Consider the following 19,601-nt stretch of genomic DNA (forward strand, 5'->3'; position numbering starts at 1 on the left):
AGGATTATAAAAGAAAACAGTGACACAATCACTGAATATTCCCATTCAAATATAAGACGAAGTCTATGAAACAATTACACTCAAATGTGAATTTTGGTACGATAAATTTAATTTCACTCATTAAAAATTACTTTATTTATATTTAGATAGGCTGGAGCTGTTTACACTGTAGTACTGTTGATTTGAGGTTTTGTGTGTGCATGTGTGTATGTGTGTGGAGGGGGGGGGGGGGGGAGCCAACAAGAACAGTCAACTACTGGTTAAATAGTGATATATTAGGGCTACAAGACCAGATTAACTTTAGTTAGGAATATAAATTTACATAATAGGTACAGTTTTCTTTTTCAATAAATCAAGGGTGCATCTCTACCAAGCAAGGAAAAATCTGTTGTGAAAAAATTAGAAATATTAAAAAACACACCAGATTCAACAGCATAGCAGACCAGCAGCGGCTACAAGCTAAAAAACCGACTGTGATTTTACACATTGTTCTTCAAAACCTTCAATCTGAACATGACTAAAACCATACTTTATAACATGACTAATCCATACTTTATTTCTCATCAGCAATAGGTCACCCACCCACACAGTGAAACCATTGCACGCTGTCATCCTCCTTACACCCACACCACGCAAATAATTGCTATCTTTCGCAGAAAATTTATTGTGTGGTCAGCTCAAGCGAGTGTGTAGTTATTACCACCATTTACTACCTTTAATGCATACTAGCAAATGTACCCGTGCTTTGCTATGGAATTCTACATTGTATACAGAATTCTAGGTTAGGCAGTGTACACGTTGTGGGTAAGATTGTATCAAATTGCACAGCTCTTACCATTACCCAAGAAACGTGATGGGGAAGTCACCAAAAGTATTTTCTCATGTAAAGACTAGGTTAGGGAATTTTCATTGTAATGGTTGGCCCTCTTGCCTACCATCGGTCACAATCAGTTTGAGGAGTTTTTATTATAATGGCAGACACTCAGATCACCACCTACCTTTTTACATCCTCAGAAAGACTGTCTTTGTGGTTTTCCCAACTGAATTCAACATAGGTCATTACAATGTCAGTAGGAATGTCGCGATTAAAAGCAATGCTGTCATATGAAATACTCAATCAAACGAAAAATCACCATTTTATCTCTCTTAACGAACAGTACTATGCTGCTGATCTAACAATCTAAAGTTCCAGAGCTGGAATGACTAGGCCGCAGACAGCCGTGAACACTCCTCTGCCATTATTTCATTAAGTATGCATATTGCTCATTCCTCAGCACCTCAGAATAGAGATCAAAGAGGTGAAATATTATGATGAACCAGTGTGTTACGTACCAGCAGCATCAAAAAATGTATAAACCAGCTATTTCCCACCAATATGTAGGCAGGCTGTTATATCAATATGCACCAGTAATCCCATCTATTGGAGATAAGTAGCAGCATAAGAGACAAAGAACATCACAACAAACAATGGTCAATGTTATGTTACTGATCATCAATGTTAAGAGATTTCAATACTGTAGGCCTTCACATTTAGTTTTCTTCCAACTCTGAAATACCACTCTTATCATACTCTGTACGGTAAAACTCAATAAAACATAAATGATTAGAAATTGTATTATCTATAATTTAGTTATGTAGTACTTTTCGATAGGACCAACAACACAGGTATTTAAAACTTAAATTTTACATACAGATTTTCATTAAATTCTCTTCAGCTATTTTCTCTCGATGCGCGTACGTACGTCCGTACATGCATACATACATACATACATGAGAGAAAAATTTTTAAGTACATTTCCTTGTTACTGTGGACACGCCCGATACAGAAATACAATTCTTTTTAAATTCTGAGCAATGTACAGACAAAAGTCTTTATTTTATATATAGAAGATTGCAATCCATCTAATATTAAGATTTAAAATACTGTATTACTAAGTCAACTTTTGTTGAAAATGAAATGCGGCTATTAGCAAGAAATTCTCTTCCAAAAATTTAAGATGAAAATTTGTGCTCGTTATGCAAATAAATGTGAAGTAGAGAAAAAGCTGCTACCCATGCAACTTCCTCACAGGGGTGCTGTAGAATAGTACAAAATTTCCATTTGCACATTTAGTAGTTTGGCACTGCAGCAGCAGCAGCAGCTTGATACAGACACACTGTTGACTTTTTTTATACACAAGAGGTACATTTCAATTTACATTTGTTTCACCTACACATCCTAGTTTCATCACTATTGTGAATTTTGTAATTACTGTATCTAACTTATTCTACATTATTCTTAAATAAAAAAAGTACTTGTAAAAACAGTATGAGTGGGAGGGTTACGGAGCTTACAAGAGAGAGTCAGCTGAAAAAGGTCTGGAACTACTGTTCTTAGTTAACACTCAAAAGAAGGAGCTTAGTACTGAAGTCATCCAAATCGTACATCCCCCTCTGGATACCATCCTTCAAGCAATCTAGCAAATAAATTCTGAATTCTTTATTTAACAAACCCTGATGACATCCTGTATCTGATCATCTTATTTCAGATTCTTTATCAGTATTGAGGAACTCTCCATCTCTTGCTAGCAGAAAATCACACCTAGACTATCAGTATCAATTACTGTCAGGGTGGTACCACTAATAATTAAAAACTAACACATTCATTTGTGAGCTTCACTATTTATTTGAAAATTTGGCTACTCCAGAACAGTACCACAGGAGCATACAAGTATAAAATCTAAAATGAGGCCTTCCTTTGCTTCCCTGTTCTCTTAGTATCATACTTATATAAAGCTAATCCCTTCAGTGCTACGATGTTAGCCTCCAGATCCCAAGATTGCAGTTTAAACCCAGGAGGGGTAGTCAAATTTTTGAAGGAAGGAAGGAAGGAAGGAAGGAAGGAAGGAAGGAAGGAAGGAAGGAAGGAAGGAGAAGAAAGGAAAGTCCAATCAGCACTTTCAAACAATGGCAGCATGCAATAGATCTCTGGCAACACATAAATGGTTTATCTGAAAAAATTAATGGCAACTGAAGTCACATGTCACCCAAGAAGATCAGTCTCTCTCCCATCTGGTAGAGTAAAATGGAAAATCAACATTGGCATGCATGCAGCCTAAATACAGGGTTTTTTTTTAGCTCGTTCCACAGCACCACTCTGAGCGTGGCACGGCTGGCGCAACGACACTCCGTCACTAGAGAAATGAATTTCATTTGATAGGTCCGTATTGAAGTTTGATTAAACCAAATAAAATAATAAGCGAGTTATTCCACCTTTTCAATACAAATTAAATAGTGTTTATTAAATAAACATTTAATGGGACTAGTTTCGACCTATTTAAAGATCATCTTCAGCCATATCGCGTGTAGAATAAAGTATTTGAAACACAGTTGCTGATATAAAAGAAAGGAAAAATAAATAAAATGACAAAAATGTAGGAAATATTAATGAAATTTAAGGGATGTTTTAAGACTACTAATTCTCGTATATTCCTACAGCTAAGTGAACTAATTTCTTACAAAATTTTCACGAAGGTGCGTGAGTAATACGTCACCTCATGCCTCTCCCCTTACGTCAAACTCCTCTCAACCTCCCCTCACAGTCAGTCATCAACGACCTTCGAGGACGTCACTCAGTTAGCCTTAGCACTTGAGGTGGAGTGGTCGATGTAGGACGGGCAAGGAGGTGAGTGACGGGATGGTCACTTAGACCATTTTAACGGCATTTTATTCTTCAGTTCATTCATATTTTCTTTTTCTTTTTAGGCCCCTATTGTCAACACACAATCAGGTTCAACTTGCATCAGTATAACTCCACCTCCTAATCAAGAAATCTATCACAATGTGGCATCACCAGAACACAGTTTTATGTACAATATGCACATAATTTTATTTGCATACCCACTTACGGAGTTTTATAATTGACAATTCGCTGTTTTGAACAACAGTTTTAACATATGATTTTAATTGGACTTCATGCTTCATATCATGTTCACACCGCACCATTTTAACATTGAAGATTGACAAGACGCTGTCACGCCGCGTCACAGTATACAAAGACTTTGCATTTACTTATTTTAATGTGTCCTCGCCTTATTTTTAATGTTATGCATTTGTATTTGTGACTGAAGATGTCCTATAAGAGGACGAAACATGTTTCACGAGTGTAATTTAATGTAGTCTTTGTAATAAAGACAATTACACTATTGTAAAGGTGGAATTACAAAATCTAAATTTTCACAAGTTGGTTTACTCTGTCGCTAGCTGGTATAATGCACACTTTTCCCCCCCACTACTCAGGGCAATTCACACTTATAGAAATCCATTTCTAGTGAAACTATTACTCTGGCATTTGATGTTCAAATGTTGTCCCTCAGCTGTAAAACATGCCTGACACCTCGTAAATAGGTTTGCAGACTCTCGGCAAATCTCAGCCCATGTGATGTTCGAAATAACTTGTGTAATGATCTCTTGTACGAGGGCTGTTCATACACACACTTTTCCCTTCAGTAACCCCCACAGGTAATGATCACAAGGATTTAATTCAGGAGATTTAGGGGGATAACTAACCACGCGATCTTCGAAAACTTCCTGCATTACCTCCATAGACCGATTAGCAGGGTGTGCTGTCACATTATCTTGCATGAAGTAACTATTACTCCTTTCTTCTTCTGTCAGCTCTTGAAAGAATGGTCTAAAAATGAGGTCTATATATCGATCAGTATTTATTGTTTCATGGAAAAATATAGGCCCTATAATTCTGAGGGCACTTATTGCACACCAAACTCCTATCTTTACATCATGAAGTGGATGGACATGCAGCTGGTGGGGATATTTTCTGCACACCAGTAGAGACTGTTTTGACTATTTACATAGCCACTTAAATGTAGCCATGCTTCATCACTATAATAAAAGTTCTGGGTCAACATACCCATCGTGACTGACTGAAGCAACCAGTTACAATACTGAACCCTAGTAAAGCTGTCAGGTCCTCTTAAATACTGGGCAGGGGTGGGTTTGTACGGTTTTGCTTTTAACAGTTTTGTTGCTTTGTGGGCAGAAGATAATGACACATTAGCTTGTACGGTGAGACGCGACAGGGATTTTGTTGGAGTTCTTTCCAAGAGAGCTCCTATTTCGTCAAGCTTTTCCTCTGTTAAAACGGTTCGTCTCCTGCGTGATTTCTTGCTAAGAATGGACCCGGTGGTGCGGAACTTCTTTACTAATTTACATACCGCACTCCTATGGTGAAGTAGGATGCCAGGAAATTTGCGAATGAATCGAAAGTGGCACTCTGTATAAGAAGAATGCTTTGCATAGCACAACACTACGCCGTTTAATTGTATACATCACTCATTAAACACACGATTACTTTAATATTCCTACAGAAACGACTATTTTAAAGCGAACACATTGAACACGCTACCAATACCACAGATGTTAAACTAAACTATTGTTGTGAAGCAATATTTATTGCTACCGTACTGCATTAGATCTTAGCCGGTCATGAAGCAATATATTTCTCAGCAAATGAGTCACCCGTCCGCGCTATCGCCCTCCGTCCATGTTCCCCTGATGTATGGAGCGAGCAAAAAAAGACCCTGTAGCATCAAATCGAAATGTATGCACAAGGCAGCTGAGACAAGAGATCATCATCATCATCATCATCACCAAACCCTGCAACAGTCTGCATTTGATCATCTAATTTCAGATTATTGATCAGTAATGAGGAATTGATTGCACAAAATCACACAGACTACTGCCAGTATCAACTGCTGTCAGTGTGGTACCCCCAATAATAAAACGTAACCCAAAAAATTTGCGAGCTTCCCGTATTTGAAAATATGATTATTTCCAAACAGTACCATACGGACAATGTTTAATCATTACATACAAATATTATCAAGATTAAATCTAAAAATATGCAAGAAAACAATCTTATTACGTTAGCTTCACAAATTCTTTCAACATTAAAAATAATAGCCAAGATATTTTTTAAAAAATGTACAGAGGTCTCATGTATAATTAAAAACATAATCAAAGCAAATCCATCTCCATACAGGCCATTAAGGCCCTTAGAGGAGTGGAAGGTAACTGCTTCCACTATCCATAACCGTGGCACTAAATGGGACAGGGTGGTTAGACCTATGCCAGGCTGCCTTTGTTCCCAGGAATTAAGACTCATTTTTAGTGTAGGCTAAGTAAACATCAGGGCCATGTGCCACTCCAGAAATAGGAATATGCTTCTTAAATGTTTCAACTTCCTGCAAGGGAATTGAACCCACATCCTTCTGAGTGAACTAGCATGCCATTACCAACTCAGCTAAGCAGCCCCCTTTATGTACATATATTCTCCAAATACTTCTACCTCTGGGATTCCATCAACTTGATCAAATGAAAGATAGAGAAATACACTGAACATAAAGTTTGCAAAATATATTCCTGAACAAGTAATAACAATACAGACAAACTGGAAATATCATTTTGTGGCGAGTGATTTTCCTCTGAGTATGAACTGACCAACCTGTGTTTGTGGAAGAAGACTACGATAATAGCTGTGTTGCTGGAGATTATAATAAGCACTTCTGAGACATCAAGAGCCCAGTCCATGGCCTTTACATTGTCCAGGAAGATGTCGGGCAGGGGTTGATACTTATCCCTGTCCGGTACCCTCTCGTGCACTAGGGCCAAAGATGCAGTCGTGATGATGAAGTTTACCACCAGGATAATGAAGGCTGTGAAAACAGATCATAACACTTCTATCAAAAAGCGAAACACATCTAGCTAAATTAACATGCAAAAACCTAACAAGCTTGGACATTACGAGATAGCCTGCTTCCTCGAGGAGGATACAACAGTTTAACAGCAGTTTGGATGGGATACCAGAAGACTAACACAGAATGAATCCAGAATCTGCCATTATAAAACAACAACTGATTATTATATCTCTTTGAATACTCATACAAAGGGTCATAACTAAAGCTAGCAATTCACATTATGGAAAAGGCATGATCAAAATACACATATTTTAACTCCTGCATATTTTTTAGATTAAATCACCAGCCTCAATCACTTTGCCCATGTAAATATTTAATAGCTAGTGTTAGAGATGTTTTTATCAGAACATATAATTACAACAAATTTCAAACAGATTTGGGAAGGGGGAAATTGTCCTGAAACTAAAATATATGTACTAATGGAAAAAAGAAAATGAACAAATATCTTCAAAGAAAACTAAGAATGACGATAGGGAAGACCCACTAATAAGGCCTATCCCGAGAAATATTATCCTGGACCCTCCATCAGATTACCACCCATTGTCCATTCTCCTCTCTAAAGCACTTGAATGTCTGATTAATGCAAAAATCACTGAATATCTGACCCAGAATTCCCACGAGCAATAGGCTAATGATATGCAACACTACTAGACCTAAACAGTGCCTCGAACACAGTTAACCCTGAGTTACTACTGCACAAACTCTGAAGTCTCAATTTTGCTGTGACATCCAAGTTTTGAGCTCCGACCTCACTAACTGCCAGCAACGAGTATCAGAGGAACAATGTACTCAGGACGGATAACAAGTCAATAGGTGTCTGGAAGTGGTAGCTATAGGATCCACTTATTCGTTGTTAGTATGAACGACATAGCAGATTAATTAAAATATAGGAAGTATCGCATTTATTACACAAATGATCTTCAGATTTATTATCACTCTTATCCAAAAGACATACATGTAGTCACTGACCGAATAAATTTTAATTTACGGCGACTCTGAGACTATGTCTAAATAACAATTTATTAACAAATCCTAACAAAACTCACGACTATATTTGGCACCAAAAGAAACCTTAAGTCATTAAAAAGTAGACACGTACTACCAATAATGTTAAATAATACAGTCGTGCCCTATTGTACATCATTAAGAAACAAAGGCATTATAATGACTGCAACACTGAAGTGGACTGAACAAGTGACAAAATATTGTACATGGTGAAAAGTTGAGAAATCCCTATTTCTACTCAAAAGCTACTCAACTGTATTTCCAAAATGTCTTAAAATACAACTGGTACTATCTCTAAAACTTACCTGTTCTAGACTACTGAGACACTGTACTTACAGACATATCTCAAGACAGTAACAAGATGCTTGAATGGAGTGTGAACACCTTTATTAGATTTATAAGTCAGCTGCAATATGATTCTCACATTTCAACTTGTTAAAGTTGGTTAGCATATGGGTTAGTGTACACAAGCATTGCAATCTCCACAGATTGTCTTTTCTGTGTGAAGTTATATATTTAAGTATACCGAATTACCTTTCTTGAAACTTTACCTCTCCTCATATCATAACCATGATTATTTAACACTGTATCTTTACAGGTATGTTATGTGTTTTATTAGTGATTTTGACAGACTTAAAAGCATTAAAGTTACAGTAATTCGGGTGCAGTAGTTCTTGCAGTCTTGAACTGTCCGGTCAACAGGAGGTAGCAGCCTCAACTTAGAGAGAACCGGTCACCAATGCTTTAAGGGAAATATGAGTGCTGGACAGTAGGTTGACAGGGAACTCATCCTAGTGGTCATACTTCTACTAGCAAAAATTTTGAATGGAATGTTTCAGTAGAAAACAACTTTACACAGGCTACCAGGTCTCTACAATACCAAACATGTGCAACATATATTTACGCATATCACTGTACCTGCCTGCCTGCAACACATGTCCGAACTATTGTAAACGACTTTTGCGTATACCCTATATCCGAACAGATGATCGAAGTCTCCTCAGTCACCCCACACAGTGGAATAATTTAATTTCACAGTGCGGCAAGCATGGGATTCAACTCTGTAATAAGTAGTCCAAGGGCTTCTGACTCTTATGCCTAGAAGAATTCAACAATGTATTGCAGTTAAGAGGTGGTCGCACCATGTACAAACTTTTGTCTAAATGTGAGCACAGAGGAACTAGAAAGTGCTTTCATCGCATCATTGCCCAATCTCATCCTGCAAGCTTAAATGCAGTTCTGCAGTCCCACTCAAGATGCTGGAATCTCTCTTTTGAGTAACTTATAAATAACATTTTATGACCTAGTGTTCCTCTTGTACCCAACCACAACTTCAGATTTGAAACTCATTTGCATGCTGTGACATGTTATAGGTAATGCCTTATGATGCCAAAGGCTGGACACTTAAGACATTGTAAATGAACCGAATGTAAGTCTTTGAAATGTGAATGTACACAACATCCCATGGGTAGACCATATCACCAATGAAAGATACTCTCGTGGTGGGAAATCATGTAAGTCTTAAATCTCGCAAAACAAACACAGGAAAGCAGCCTGCTTCAGTTCCATCCTCAAAAAAAAAAAAAAAACAGAAGGCAATATAGAAGGGAAATATAGACTTGATGGAAGGTTATCCTGGGCACAGAACCTTTGACAATGTTTCAAAATTCATGCTATGATATGGGATCATAGGTAATAAATTTCATATTATACTGTATTGAAGAGCAATATAATGTAAAACGACATGAGGTACTTAGAACATGTAAATATGTGTAAATATAATTGATTTTCAATTACAGGAAAACATGACTGACTCAAACCATAAATTCATTAATACTGATCAAGATCTGAAAATCTTAAAAATGGTTAATAAAAGCTCTCTGCTTAATATATCTGAAAACAGCTTCATCCACCTGGATCAATACTTTAATCCCAATTTCAACCTTAATGAGATATTAAAAAACCAAACCCTTTATTTGATCTACAGTATCAACACATTGAAGAATGAGCAACTGTAGTTAGATCTTACACTGTGGACTGAACATTTTAGTGAATTTTTACATTTTTATACAAAAAAACTGATAACCTTCCTTAACTCTTTGAACGCCAAGGGATAATTTTTCATTCCTCCGTGAACTCTCCGAAAGTGCTAGGAATGATATTTCATCTCTCATGCAGACTCGTTTAGAAAGCTTCGACGTTCTTCCTTTTCCGTTAAATGGTAGCACATCAGTATATTCTTATCAAGGAATGTGCGTAGTCTCCGAAATTACCACTAGAAGCCGCATAAAATTATTTGTTTTCGTGTGAAGAATAGTTAAAAATGTAAAGGTCGTGTTGGCACATCTTTTGCACTTGTCAGCAGCGATGGCGGACTTACGGGACAACTTATTTACAAACGATGATCTGATTACATGCATAACTTACGGAATGACTATTATGTCCAGTAAGAAAGTGAACTGGACTTCATAAAAGTGTTGAAAACACTTCTAGTGAGGTTATATTTTCTAAGTGGAACACCACCAATTCCCATGGTTACAGATGATTCGCAAAGTAACGAAGATTTCCACGGTAATATTGGTATTAACAATATCACACATTACCATTATTCAGTGAAGTTACCCTTGATAGTGATTTACCATACCAACCATCTCGTCCTTTCCTCGAGTTACCGAAACATGCCCCTCCTCATGATGCTATTCCCATAGCTTATATTTTGATTTTTATGACATATCACTCCAAACAACATAATTTTAGTCAAGAGGCTGTACTACAAGAAATACCATTGGTTTGTCTTACTGATTTTTAGAACATATTTGCCTTCAAATATAGATTTTCATTGAATCTCTCCATTCGTTGGTGAGGGAGTGATATGTGATATGCGAGTGAAATATAACTAAACCCGAGTGCAAGTGTAAGGTTTGGACAACTCACGCGATACAATCAAGTGTTCTGGGTGTGAAGAGGTGTTAGCAAGCAAAACTGAGTGGTTTAAATAAGATAAGATTCATAATATTGGACACACGTGAGACCAAGCCAACTGCAACGTTAAGCACGACGATCTGCAAACCAACCATCTAAACATTGGGTAGTGTGAATAAAAATGAGCATGCACTCTTTACTCGCAAAGAGGTGAATAAAAACCGCCTGTCGGAAGCCATCACTCACAGCAGACCTGTGACCTTGAGCACACACTCCAGTCGATCGAGTAGCAGAGTGGGCGCTCCAGATTTCTGGTGAATAAAGATAAAGCAGGCACTCTTTCCGGTAAACGCCTGCACATGTTTCCTTGAGCTAACTCAGTAGGCGACTCCAAATGATAGTGTCAAGTTCAATAGCATCGCAGAGGTAATGGTGGTGGTTAATCGGAAAAGAAATATAAACTTCGCAGAGAATCATCTCAACTTGATTACAGAGTGTTATAAAGGTCCAGTAAGGAGCATGCTGAAGAGCCTCCGTGGCTCAGACGGCAGCGCGCTGGCCCTTCACCTTTGGGTTCCGTGGTTCAACTCTCGGCCACTCCATGTGGGATTTGTGCTGGACAAAGCGGAGGCGGGACAGGTTTTTCTCCGAGTACTCCACATTTTCCTGTCATCTTTCATTCCAGCAACACTCTCCAGTATCATTACATTTCATCTGTCAGTCATTAATCATTGCCCCAGGAGTGCGACAGGCTTCGACAGCCGGCACGATTCCTATCCTCACCGCTTCATTCATTCCATTCCTGACCCGGTCAGATGACTGGAAACAGGCTGTGGATTTTCAGGGAGCATGCTGAATGGTTAGCGGAGCATTTCCTTGGGTACTCCAAAGAAACAAGAGGTGGTGCACTTACAAATGAAGAAACAATGTAAATCTTCTTGTGTTATGTTGGTGACCCTGGGTTTAAGAGTGGAGTTGGTGAAGACATCTCGGAGAACTGTGTACAAAAAATCTTTTCGCAGGTTTTGACATGAACAGAAATGAAAGCAGATTATTAGATAAAATTCCAACAAGTGTTGCGTAGATGCAGGAGACCAAACCAAACCAAACCCCATGGCACTACAGCCCTTGAAGGGCCTTGGCCTAACAAGCGACCGCTGCTCAGCCCGAAGGTCTGCAGATTACGAGGTGTCGTGTGGTCAGCACGACGAATCCTCTCGGCTGTTATTCTTGGCTTTCTAGACCGGGGCCGCTATCTCACCGTCAGATAGCTCCTCAATACTAATCACATAGGCTGAGTGGACCTCAAACCAGCCCTCAGTTCAAGGTAAAAATCCTTATGCTGTCGGAACTGTAAACTGTACTCGTGTACAAATTCAGAAGCCACATGTTCATGGGAATGACTACATTTACAGAAAAGGCGTCCCTAGCATTAATGTACAGGCCACTTGCAATGGAAAGGAAGAATTCAACCATTGTAGATTTATCACCGCCTGACTCTATGACGTCCGGCTCCATAGCTGAATGGTTAGCGTGCTGGCCTTTGGTCACAGGGGTCCCGGGTTCGATTCCGGGCAGGGTCGGGAATTTTAATCATCATTGGTTAATTTCCCTGGCACGGGGGCTGGGTGTATGTGTTGTCACCATCATTTGATCCTCATCACGACGTGCAGGTCGCCTACGGACGTCAAATCAAAAGACCTGCACCTGGCGAGCCGAACCCGTCCTGGCATCTCCCGGCACTAAAAGCCATACGCCATTTCATTTCTGTCTATGACTCCCGAATTTGGAGGAACTCCGATGTTTGCAGAGTTATAACGCCTCTGTAGGAAGTCGAAGGGATGACAACTTCTGCAGATCTTACAACTTGCTTACGTCACGCCGACACAGATAGGTCTTATGGCGACGATGGAATAGGAGTAGGAAGGGAGCGGCCGTGGCCTCAAGGTACAACCACAGCCTAGTGTGAAAATGGGAAACCACGGAAAACCATCTTCACTATCTCCCGGATGCAAGCTCACAGCTGCGTGCCCTTAACCGCACGGCCAACTCATCCGGTCCTGCAGATCTGGCTCCTTAAACATTTCATTCAATTGTCAATATATTATTTTCAACATAATGTTTGTCAGTTACGTTATAGGCCTACCATTTTCCTCAATTTATTAACGTCGTAATATTCAGGCTATGATTTCCTACCTTTCAGACGGCCGATGGTAGGGTTATTCTCCCCCTGCATCAGATTCATCAGCCGCTTCTCCCATTATTTTAACGATATGCATTTGTTTCCCGTACGCCTTAATTCTATTTTATATTTCAGTCTTGTTTTCATGTTTTGTAATTTTTTAGCAACAGTTGTTGGACGGAAATTCTTCTTCTCCTTCTACCGCTTTTCCCACCTCTGTGCGGTCCTGGGTACGAATTATGTCGCACATGTGGATTTGGCCCTGTTTTACGGCCGGATGCTCTTCCTGACGCCAACCCTACATGGAGAGATGTAATCAATATTGCGTGTTTCTGTGATGGTTGGTAGCGTAGAGTGTAGTGCGAATACGAAGAGGAAAGTGTTGGGACAAACAAACACAAACACCCAGTCTCCGGTCCAGAAGAATTAATTAGAGGCGATTAAAATCCCCGACCCAGCCGCGATCCTCTGAACCGAAGCCCTCAATGCTGACCATTCAGCCAATCAGGCAGTTGTTGGACGGAAATGTTTAAGTTACATTTAGCGAGTAGTTCAAACTGAACTGCATTTATTGCACTTGTTTTCTTGTGCTTCTTACCCGGTAACTGTGACTTTGAAAACATAATTGTATGTTCCTTTAAAATGGAGATAAAAGCGGACTGGAATTCCACACCGCCGCCTGCCATGTTAAGCATTGAACTACCCGGAAGTCATCTAAGTGTTATCACAGTCTCTTTGCCGTGGAGATGCTGCTTTCACACTACAACGGTTTTTTTGCCGTACGGTTTTCTTTGCCGTGGGAAGCTCACGGCATGTCTTGATGCTAGTCATGCAAGAGAGTCATTTTAATAATAGGATGATTTCTTAATATTAGTAGTTTGTGGCTGAACATTAAACTGAAATTGTATCCATAAGTATATATTTGTGAATCTGTATTATGTAATAATATACACTATATATAATATACTGAATATACACTTAAATTACCAAACAAACTTTTTTCTTTGTCTTAAATTAGATCAAAATCTGGTTTCATTTCAAAGTGAATTCACGCCAGGCATTTCTGGTCGCATTCCGGCGATTAGGGGGGCGAAGGGGTGCGGTGCCCCCGCCCCAATTTGTGGAGAAAACATTACATTATTATTCCGTTTTAGGTGGCTGAAACTAGGACTTATTTTAATCATTTAAAAAAGCAATTTGTACAAGCCCTGTTGTCTTATCAGATAAATCTTTCTTTTATTTTCTTTAATTATCAATAAAATTATTAGCGGGAATATGCACAAAATGTGGTTTGTCGCGGCTAAACGATTTGTATAGCGCCATACCAAGTAGAGGAGAATTTGCATGTCCTGTGAGGAAGGGTAGTAGGGGTAGCCTATATTTTAATGCCAAGGTCATGGACACTGAGGTATGATTCACGACCTTGCCGCGCGCATTCGTCTATCTGGCAATCTGTTTAGTGTGTTAGTTTCGTAGTGTGTAGTCAAATACTAAACCAATTTTAATTGTATTATCACACCGTACTTCTGTTGAATTTTAGTGCATGTGCAAAATTGTTCCTTTGATGGAAGTTTTATTGTATGGTATTGAATCAATATCCAAAAAAATTATTACCGCACTTAAGTTGGTAGTCTGACAACCTTTACCTCTCTGTTGAAATTAGCCTACCACTTTGAGCAAACCCGGGTACGTTTTGTTGTTTGTACATTTCGCCCCCTTCCCCAACACACACGTCCAATACCCAATCGCCACTACTGTATAAATGTCTTAGAGTTATGTCCCAGTATGGACCAGAGTAATAAGAATTTCAGAATCTACGTCAGCCATTTCACAAAATCAACGATAAATCCTAGAAAGCAATGCACTGAACATTTTAAAAACGAAGTAAAACAATAAAACGCAACGATACTAATGCGTATAAGTTGTGTTTAGATACCCTCGCGTTATCTCCTCTACAGCTGCTCGAGAGCTGCCGTACGATTACAAAACCGTACAGTGTGAAAGCACGCATTTAGCTGTGTGCACCACTGAGTCAAGGGCAGCCGTCCATTCCAGTGGCAAGACACGGCTGCTACACGGCACGGCAACGGCACGGCTGCCATGCCGTGTAATGTGAAAGGTCTACATGCTCTTCTTCACGCCACTAAAGGAATGTCACCGTACGTTTTTTTTTTTTTTTTTCCGTACGGTCGAAACCGTGTAGTGTGAAAGGAGCCTAAGGTGTTATATACATGGCACGTGCACGACCTTGATCAGTGACACTGAGTGGCTGCTCCAGACACTCGAGTGTGCGCTGAGCTTCCACTCTATATTTTTATTCACCGCAAATGCGGAGTGGAAGCTCATCGGCAGGGAGACACTCAGGCACTCAGCGAGCACACGCTCACTCGCTTAGACTCATTTTAATTCACACCATCCATTGAACCTACCGATGGCAAACAATTCGCTTATGTGACATCAGTAAATGTCTTTCCGCACTTATTACAACCGTGGATTTTCTCCCCAGTGTGAACGTCCGCCCGCTAATATTGCACCTGTGTCTCTCCTTCCCAAAGTGAACCAGCGCATGCAATATAGGTGAACGTCTCTTCGCACTTATTGCAACGCAAATACGAAGCGTGTTTACCACTGATTGTATAGTGAATAAGGCTCTCCTTGTTTTGGTGCAATAAGTGGTTTCGGTATGTAAAGTGCCGGTTCTCAATGGGATATGCTAATTTTAGCGATTAGTAAAGCAAGATATAATTTATACAAAGAAATATAACCTTTGTCCAATCCGTTAGAAGACGCCATATTGGCTGCAGGAAATTTCTCAGTATGGAATAATATCGCTGAATCTTTCAAAGAATAAATAATTCACTGGTTTCTTGAAACTGAGCGTGACGATAGGAAATTAAGCTTGGCAGAATAACTGCACGGACACGTAGAATCGATTCTCGTTTTATAACTGTTCATTACTCCAGTCCAAGGAAAAAAAAAAAAAAAAAAAAATAGAATCAACCATGTCAGAGCAAAACAGTCAGCAGGCTCTGACAACTGGTGTGGCAAACATAAGGATCGATTACCGTTCTATATGCGACAAGTGGGTAGAAGAAAACGAAATAGCCGTGACCTGCGATGGACCATGCCAAAGATGGCACCATCTATCATGTGCAGAATTACAACAAGACCAATTTAACGCGCTAAAATCAACTAGTAAGAAAAAATCAAAACTTCTATGGTTATGTTTCAACTGTGAACAGGACTTCACTCTATATAAAGCGGGAAGAAGCATGCAAAAAGAACTAGAAGAGATGCGTGCAAAAATGTGCAAGAAAATGGACGAAATGGCAAAAAAATCTTTCTAAACTAACAAACCAACACCTTCCAATGGACAATAGATCAGCGGACTTTACAAAACTGGAAGATAGCCAACGAAAGAAAAACACGTCCTCCGCAAAACAGCGGCAACGCAAGCAACTATCGAAGACGCGGATAGTGCATGTGATCAGAATCTGAAATCGATAAATCAGTGTGGAGACTAACGACAAAGAAAGCATTGACATGCCGAGATATACAGCGGTAGTATATAAAAAACAAAGACGCTCTCGAAAGATAATCGTGGGAAAGTCAAGACAACTTACTTCAAGCAGCAGAGAAAAATGCATGGCTCTAGATTGGTAAACTAGGCAAAAATACCACAAGTGAAAATGTATAAACTTCCTTAAAAAGAAGAGATTAGAAGACTATGTTGTTTGTGAGGATCTGAACTCACAGGGAGCGCACAAATCATTCAAAGTAGGCTTCCCATTCAAACAACTAAAGAACACAGAAGACCCAAAGTTTTGGCCTAAAGGAGTAGTAGTAGTAGGACGATTTCGCTTTCTGAGACGTTTCACGGATAGCTCACCTCAAGGTATCAACCTGGAAGCATATCTATAAGGAAAGAACAACCACAGAATAAGTAATAGACACTCAAGAATCTTTAAGAACGATATTATGAAATATTGAAGGATTAAATGATGCTCTTAGTTTAGTGCCAGATAATTTGTTCCGACCTTATGACGCAGTAATATTAACCGAAACTTTCCTCAAAACAGAATGGAGTTACAATGGATTTTACTGTATACATCTCTTTGCAACTCAAGGTTTACGTGGAAGACCAAACGGCAGTGGCGGCTCGTGGATATCAGCACAGGGGGGCGCGCCTTAGTTTCATAATTCCATAATGTATCTCAAGTTCTTCAAACCATGTCATCACGATACACACTTCGAACACTATACGGTGCAATGCATATGCAATTATTATTATTATTATTATTATTATTATTATTATTATTATTATTATGCGTGAATGGTCCCTTTTGGAACACACGAAGCTTTATTTATGATATGCTTTCATCTGTTGACTAAAGATCCTCTACCTTTCTTACGTCCACTTGGTACTTCATTCTCTGGAGTAACTTCCCATGTGTCAATTTTCTTTCCATATATGTTTCGATTCAAAATGTCTTCGAGTTGAATTTATGTGCTCTTCATGTCCGCTTTTGTTTGTTGTATTATTATTATTATTATTATTAACATTTGTCTGTTCTTGTCCACGATCGAATTATGTTTACGAATAGTTTCGCTGTAGTGATCACTCAAACAAGACACGACATTGACTTTACCAAGCATTTCAAAGTCCATGGTACTACTGATATCACCTCTGTGGTAATCCATTTACCTCCTTTCCTAGAACGGGAGAATAGCAGGCAAGGAATGCAGTAGAAGGTTTCTGAGATATCAATTCCACATATCCACGCGTTCTTGTTATATACGTCAGGAGAATTAATTTGTCTTTGGAAAGCCCTATTTTCATTTTCCTTGGGCTCCGGTCTTTTCAACGAGAAGTCTGGTGTCGGCCTACCACACTCCTTCAGTTCGACTTTCTTCTCGATAGAAAGAGAAGAAAACGTTAGTTCTTTAATATGTTCGACGGAAATCATACTGTACGAAATGCAAACATAACACTACGCCTACATATAAATCACAACCTTTCTCCTAATTTCACCACGTCACAGTCACCTCACGAGATCATTCATCAACACACAGCTAAACATCGCGCTCTCCAGTGAGTATGGCCAACATGAGTCAAGTGCGAGGAGACAGTAGTTACAGTCGTTACTACTTTCGTTAGTTAATAATCCTAAAAATTACAAGACTATTTTAAATATATACCGGCACATTTAACTCAGGTAAGTGCCTCAGTAAAATAGTTCCTAGTTTTAGGAGAGAAATGGCACAAACTGACCCCTGTTAAATAGAAATCAAATCAGCAATGTTTCGGGTAGGTTGGCTGCAACCATAAGCCGCGGTAGAAACGCGCCGGAATCTCCGATAGAACAGCACATCTCTACTGTGCCTCTGATTGGCTCCCTCAAGGCCAGTCGAGCGAGACTCGGAGTATTTGGTCCGCTATGAAAGAGCGCCCTCCTGCGCCGGGCCAACAGCGCATCGGGCCGCAGTACCAAGGCCCCACACAGCTGGCTGCGCAGAAGCTTTTGACTGGGGTAGACATGTCCATGCGCGTACCGCCATGTTGCGGGCACTCCACAGCTCGCCGAGGAGACCGTAGTATGGAATTCATGCATTAACTTACATTTCGCACATATGAAAATACCTGCCCTGTTAAATTAATGACAGCCTACACAGACTACCATGTACACACGCAATGAATATACATAATATCAAGACTATGGTAAAATTAAAAAATACTTGTGTATAAAAACTGAACACATTTTGCATTGTACTAAACAATCTACACAATTCCTTTGGATAGCGTGTAAGTGGTGCACATAAAATAAAATTTTAAAAAAATAAGAAAACCTTTAGCAGACTGAAAAATACACTACTAACAAACAAATATACATACCCTCCTATTTGAAATTCAGTCCCCGAAAACAGAAAAGAAAAAAAAAACAGTATAAAAGCCTAGCTCATTTTAATATAAGGGTCTTGTTTGTAACTGATATGTTTGAACATTCGGGACAGATACAAGTAATTGAAACCTAGGCTCTACACTTTACCTTTATTGAAAATACGAAGACATGTTCAAATGACAGCGGTCTACAACTTAAGTATGATTACATATCGTGAGAGAAAAATTGCCCGTCTCTCAGCAGACTGGAGAACACATTAGTAAAATATTTACAAACTCCTGTACCGATAACAATAATCTTCAGTATCAACAAAAAGGAAACCTGTGAAATAAAATATTTCTATGAATGGTACATAGCTTATCATTCCTCTCTGATAAGTCATTACAGCAAATTTTATACAAGTCTCTGAACAGTTTGTTTAAAAGGCACATAACTGCTAAAATCTTTCTAAAATACCAGATACATTTATCATTTTCTGAATATGAAATACCGGCTCCGCGGTGTACGGGTAGCGTGCCTACCACTTACCCAGAGGCCCCGGGTTCAGTCTCCGCCCAAGTTAGGGAATTTTACCTGGATCTTAGGGCTAGTTCGAGGTCCACTCAGCCTATGTGATTACAATTGTGGAGATATATGCGGGTGAGGTAGTGGCCCCAGTCTAGAAAGCCGAGAATAACGGCCGAGAGAATTCGTCATGCTGACCATATGACACCTCATAATCTGCAGGCCTTCAGGCTGAGCAGCTCTCGCTTGGTAGGCCATGGCCTTTCCGTTTCGTTTGGTTTATATATGACATAACGTAATGGTATGAGCAGAACTTAACTGATCATTTCTGTG

At 39.4% G+C, this 19,601-nt stretch overlaps 1 protein-coding gene across 8 annotated transcripts in view; it reads right to left on the minus strand.

Moving 5' to 3' along the window:
• Window positions 1-19,601, minus strand: part of LOC136878816 (phosphatidylcholine:ceramide cholinephosphotransferase 2) — a 724,489-nt gene that overhangs the window by 22,478 nt on the left and 682,410 nt on the right. For all 8 annotated transcript variants that reach the window (XM_067152320.2, XM_067152315.2, XM_067152316.2 and 5 more), the window contains one exon: window positions 6,503-6,713. In XM_067152320.2, coding sequence (XP_067008421.2) covers window positions 6,503-6,713 — 211 coding nt within the window. The remainder of the gene's footprint in view (window positions 1-6,502; window positions 6,714-19,601) is intronic.

The sequence above is a fragment of the Anabrus simplex genome, chromosome 8, assembly GCF_040414725.1.
Source record: "Anabrus simplex isolate iqAnaSimp1 chromosome 8, ASM4041472v1, whole genome shotgun sequence".
Taxonomy (NCBI): Eukaryota; Metazoa; Arthropoda; class Insecta; order Orthoptera; family Tettigoniidae; genus Anabrus; species Anabrus simplex.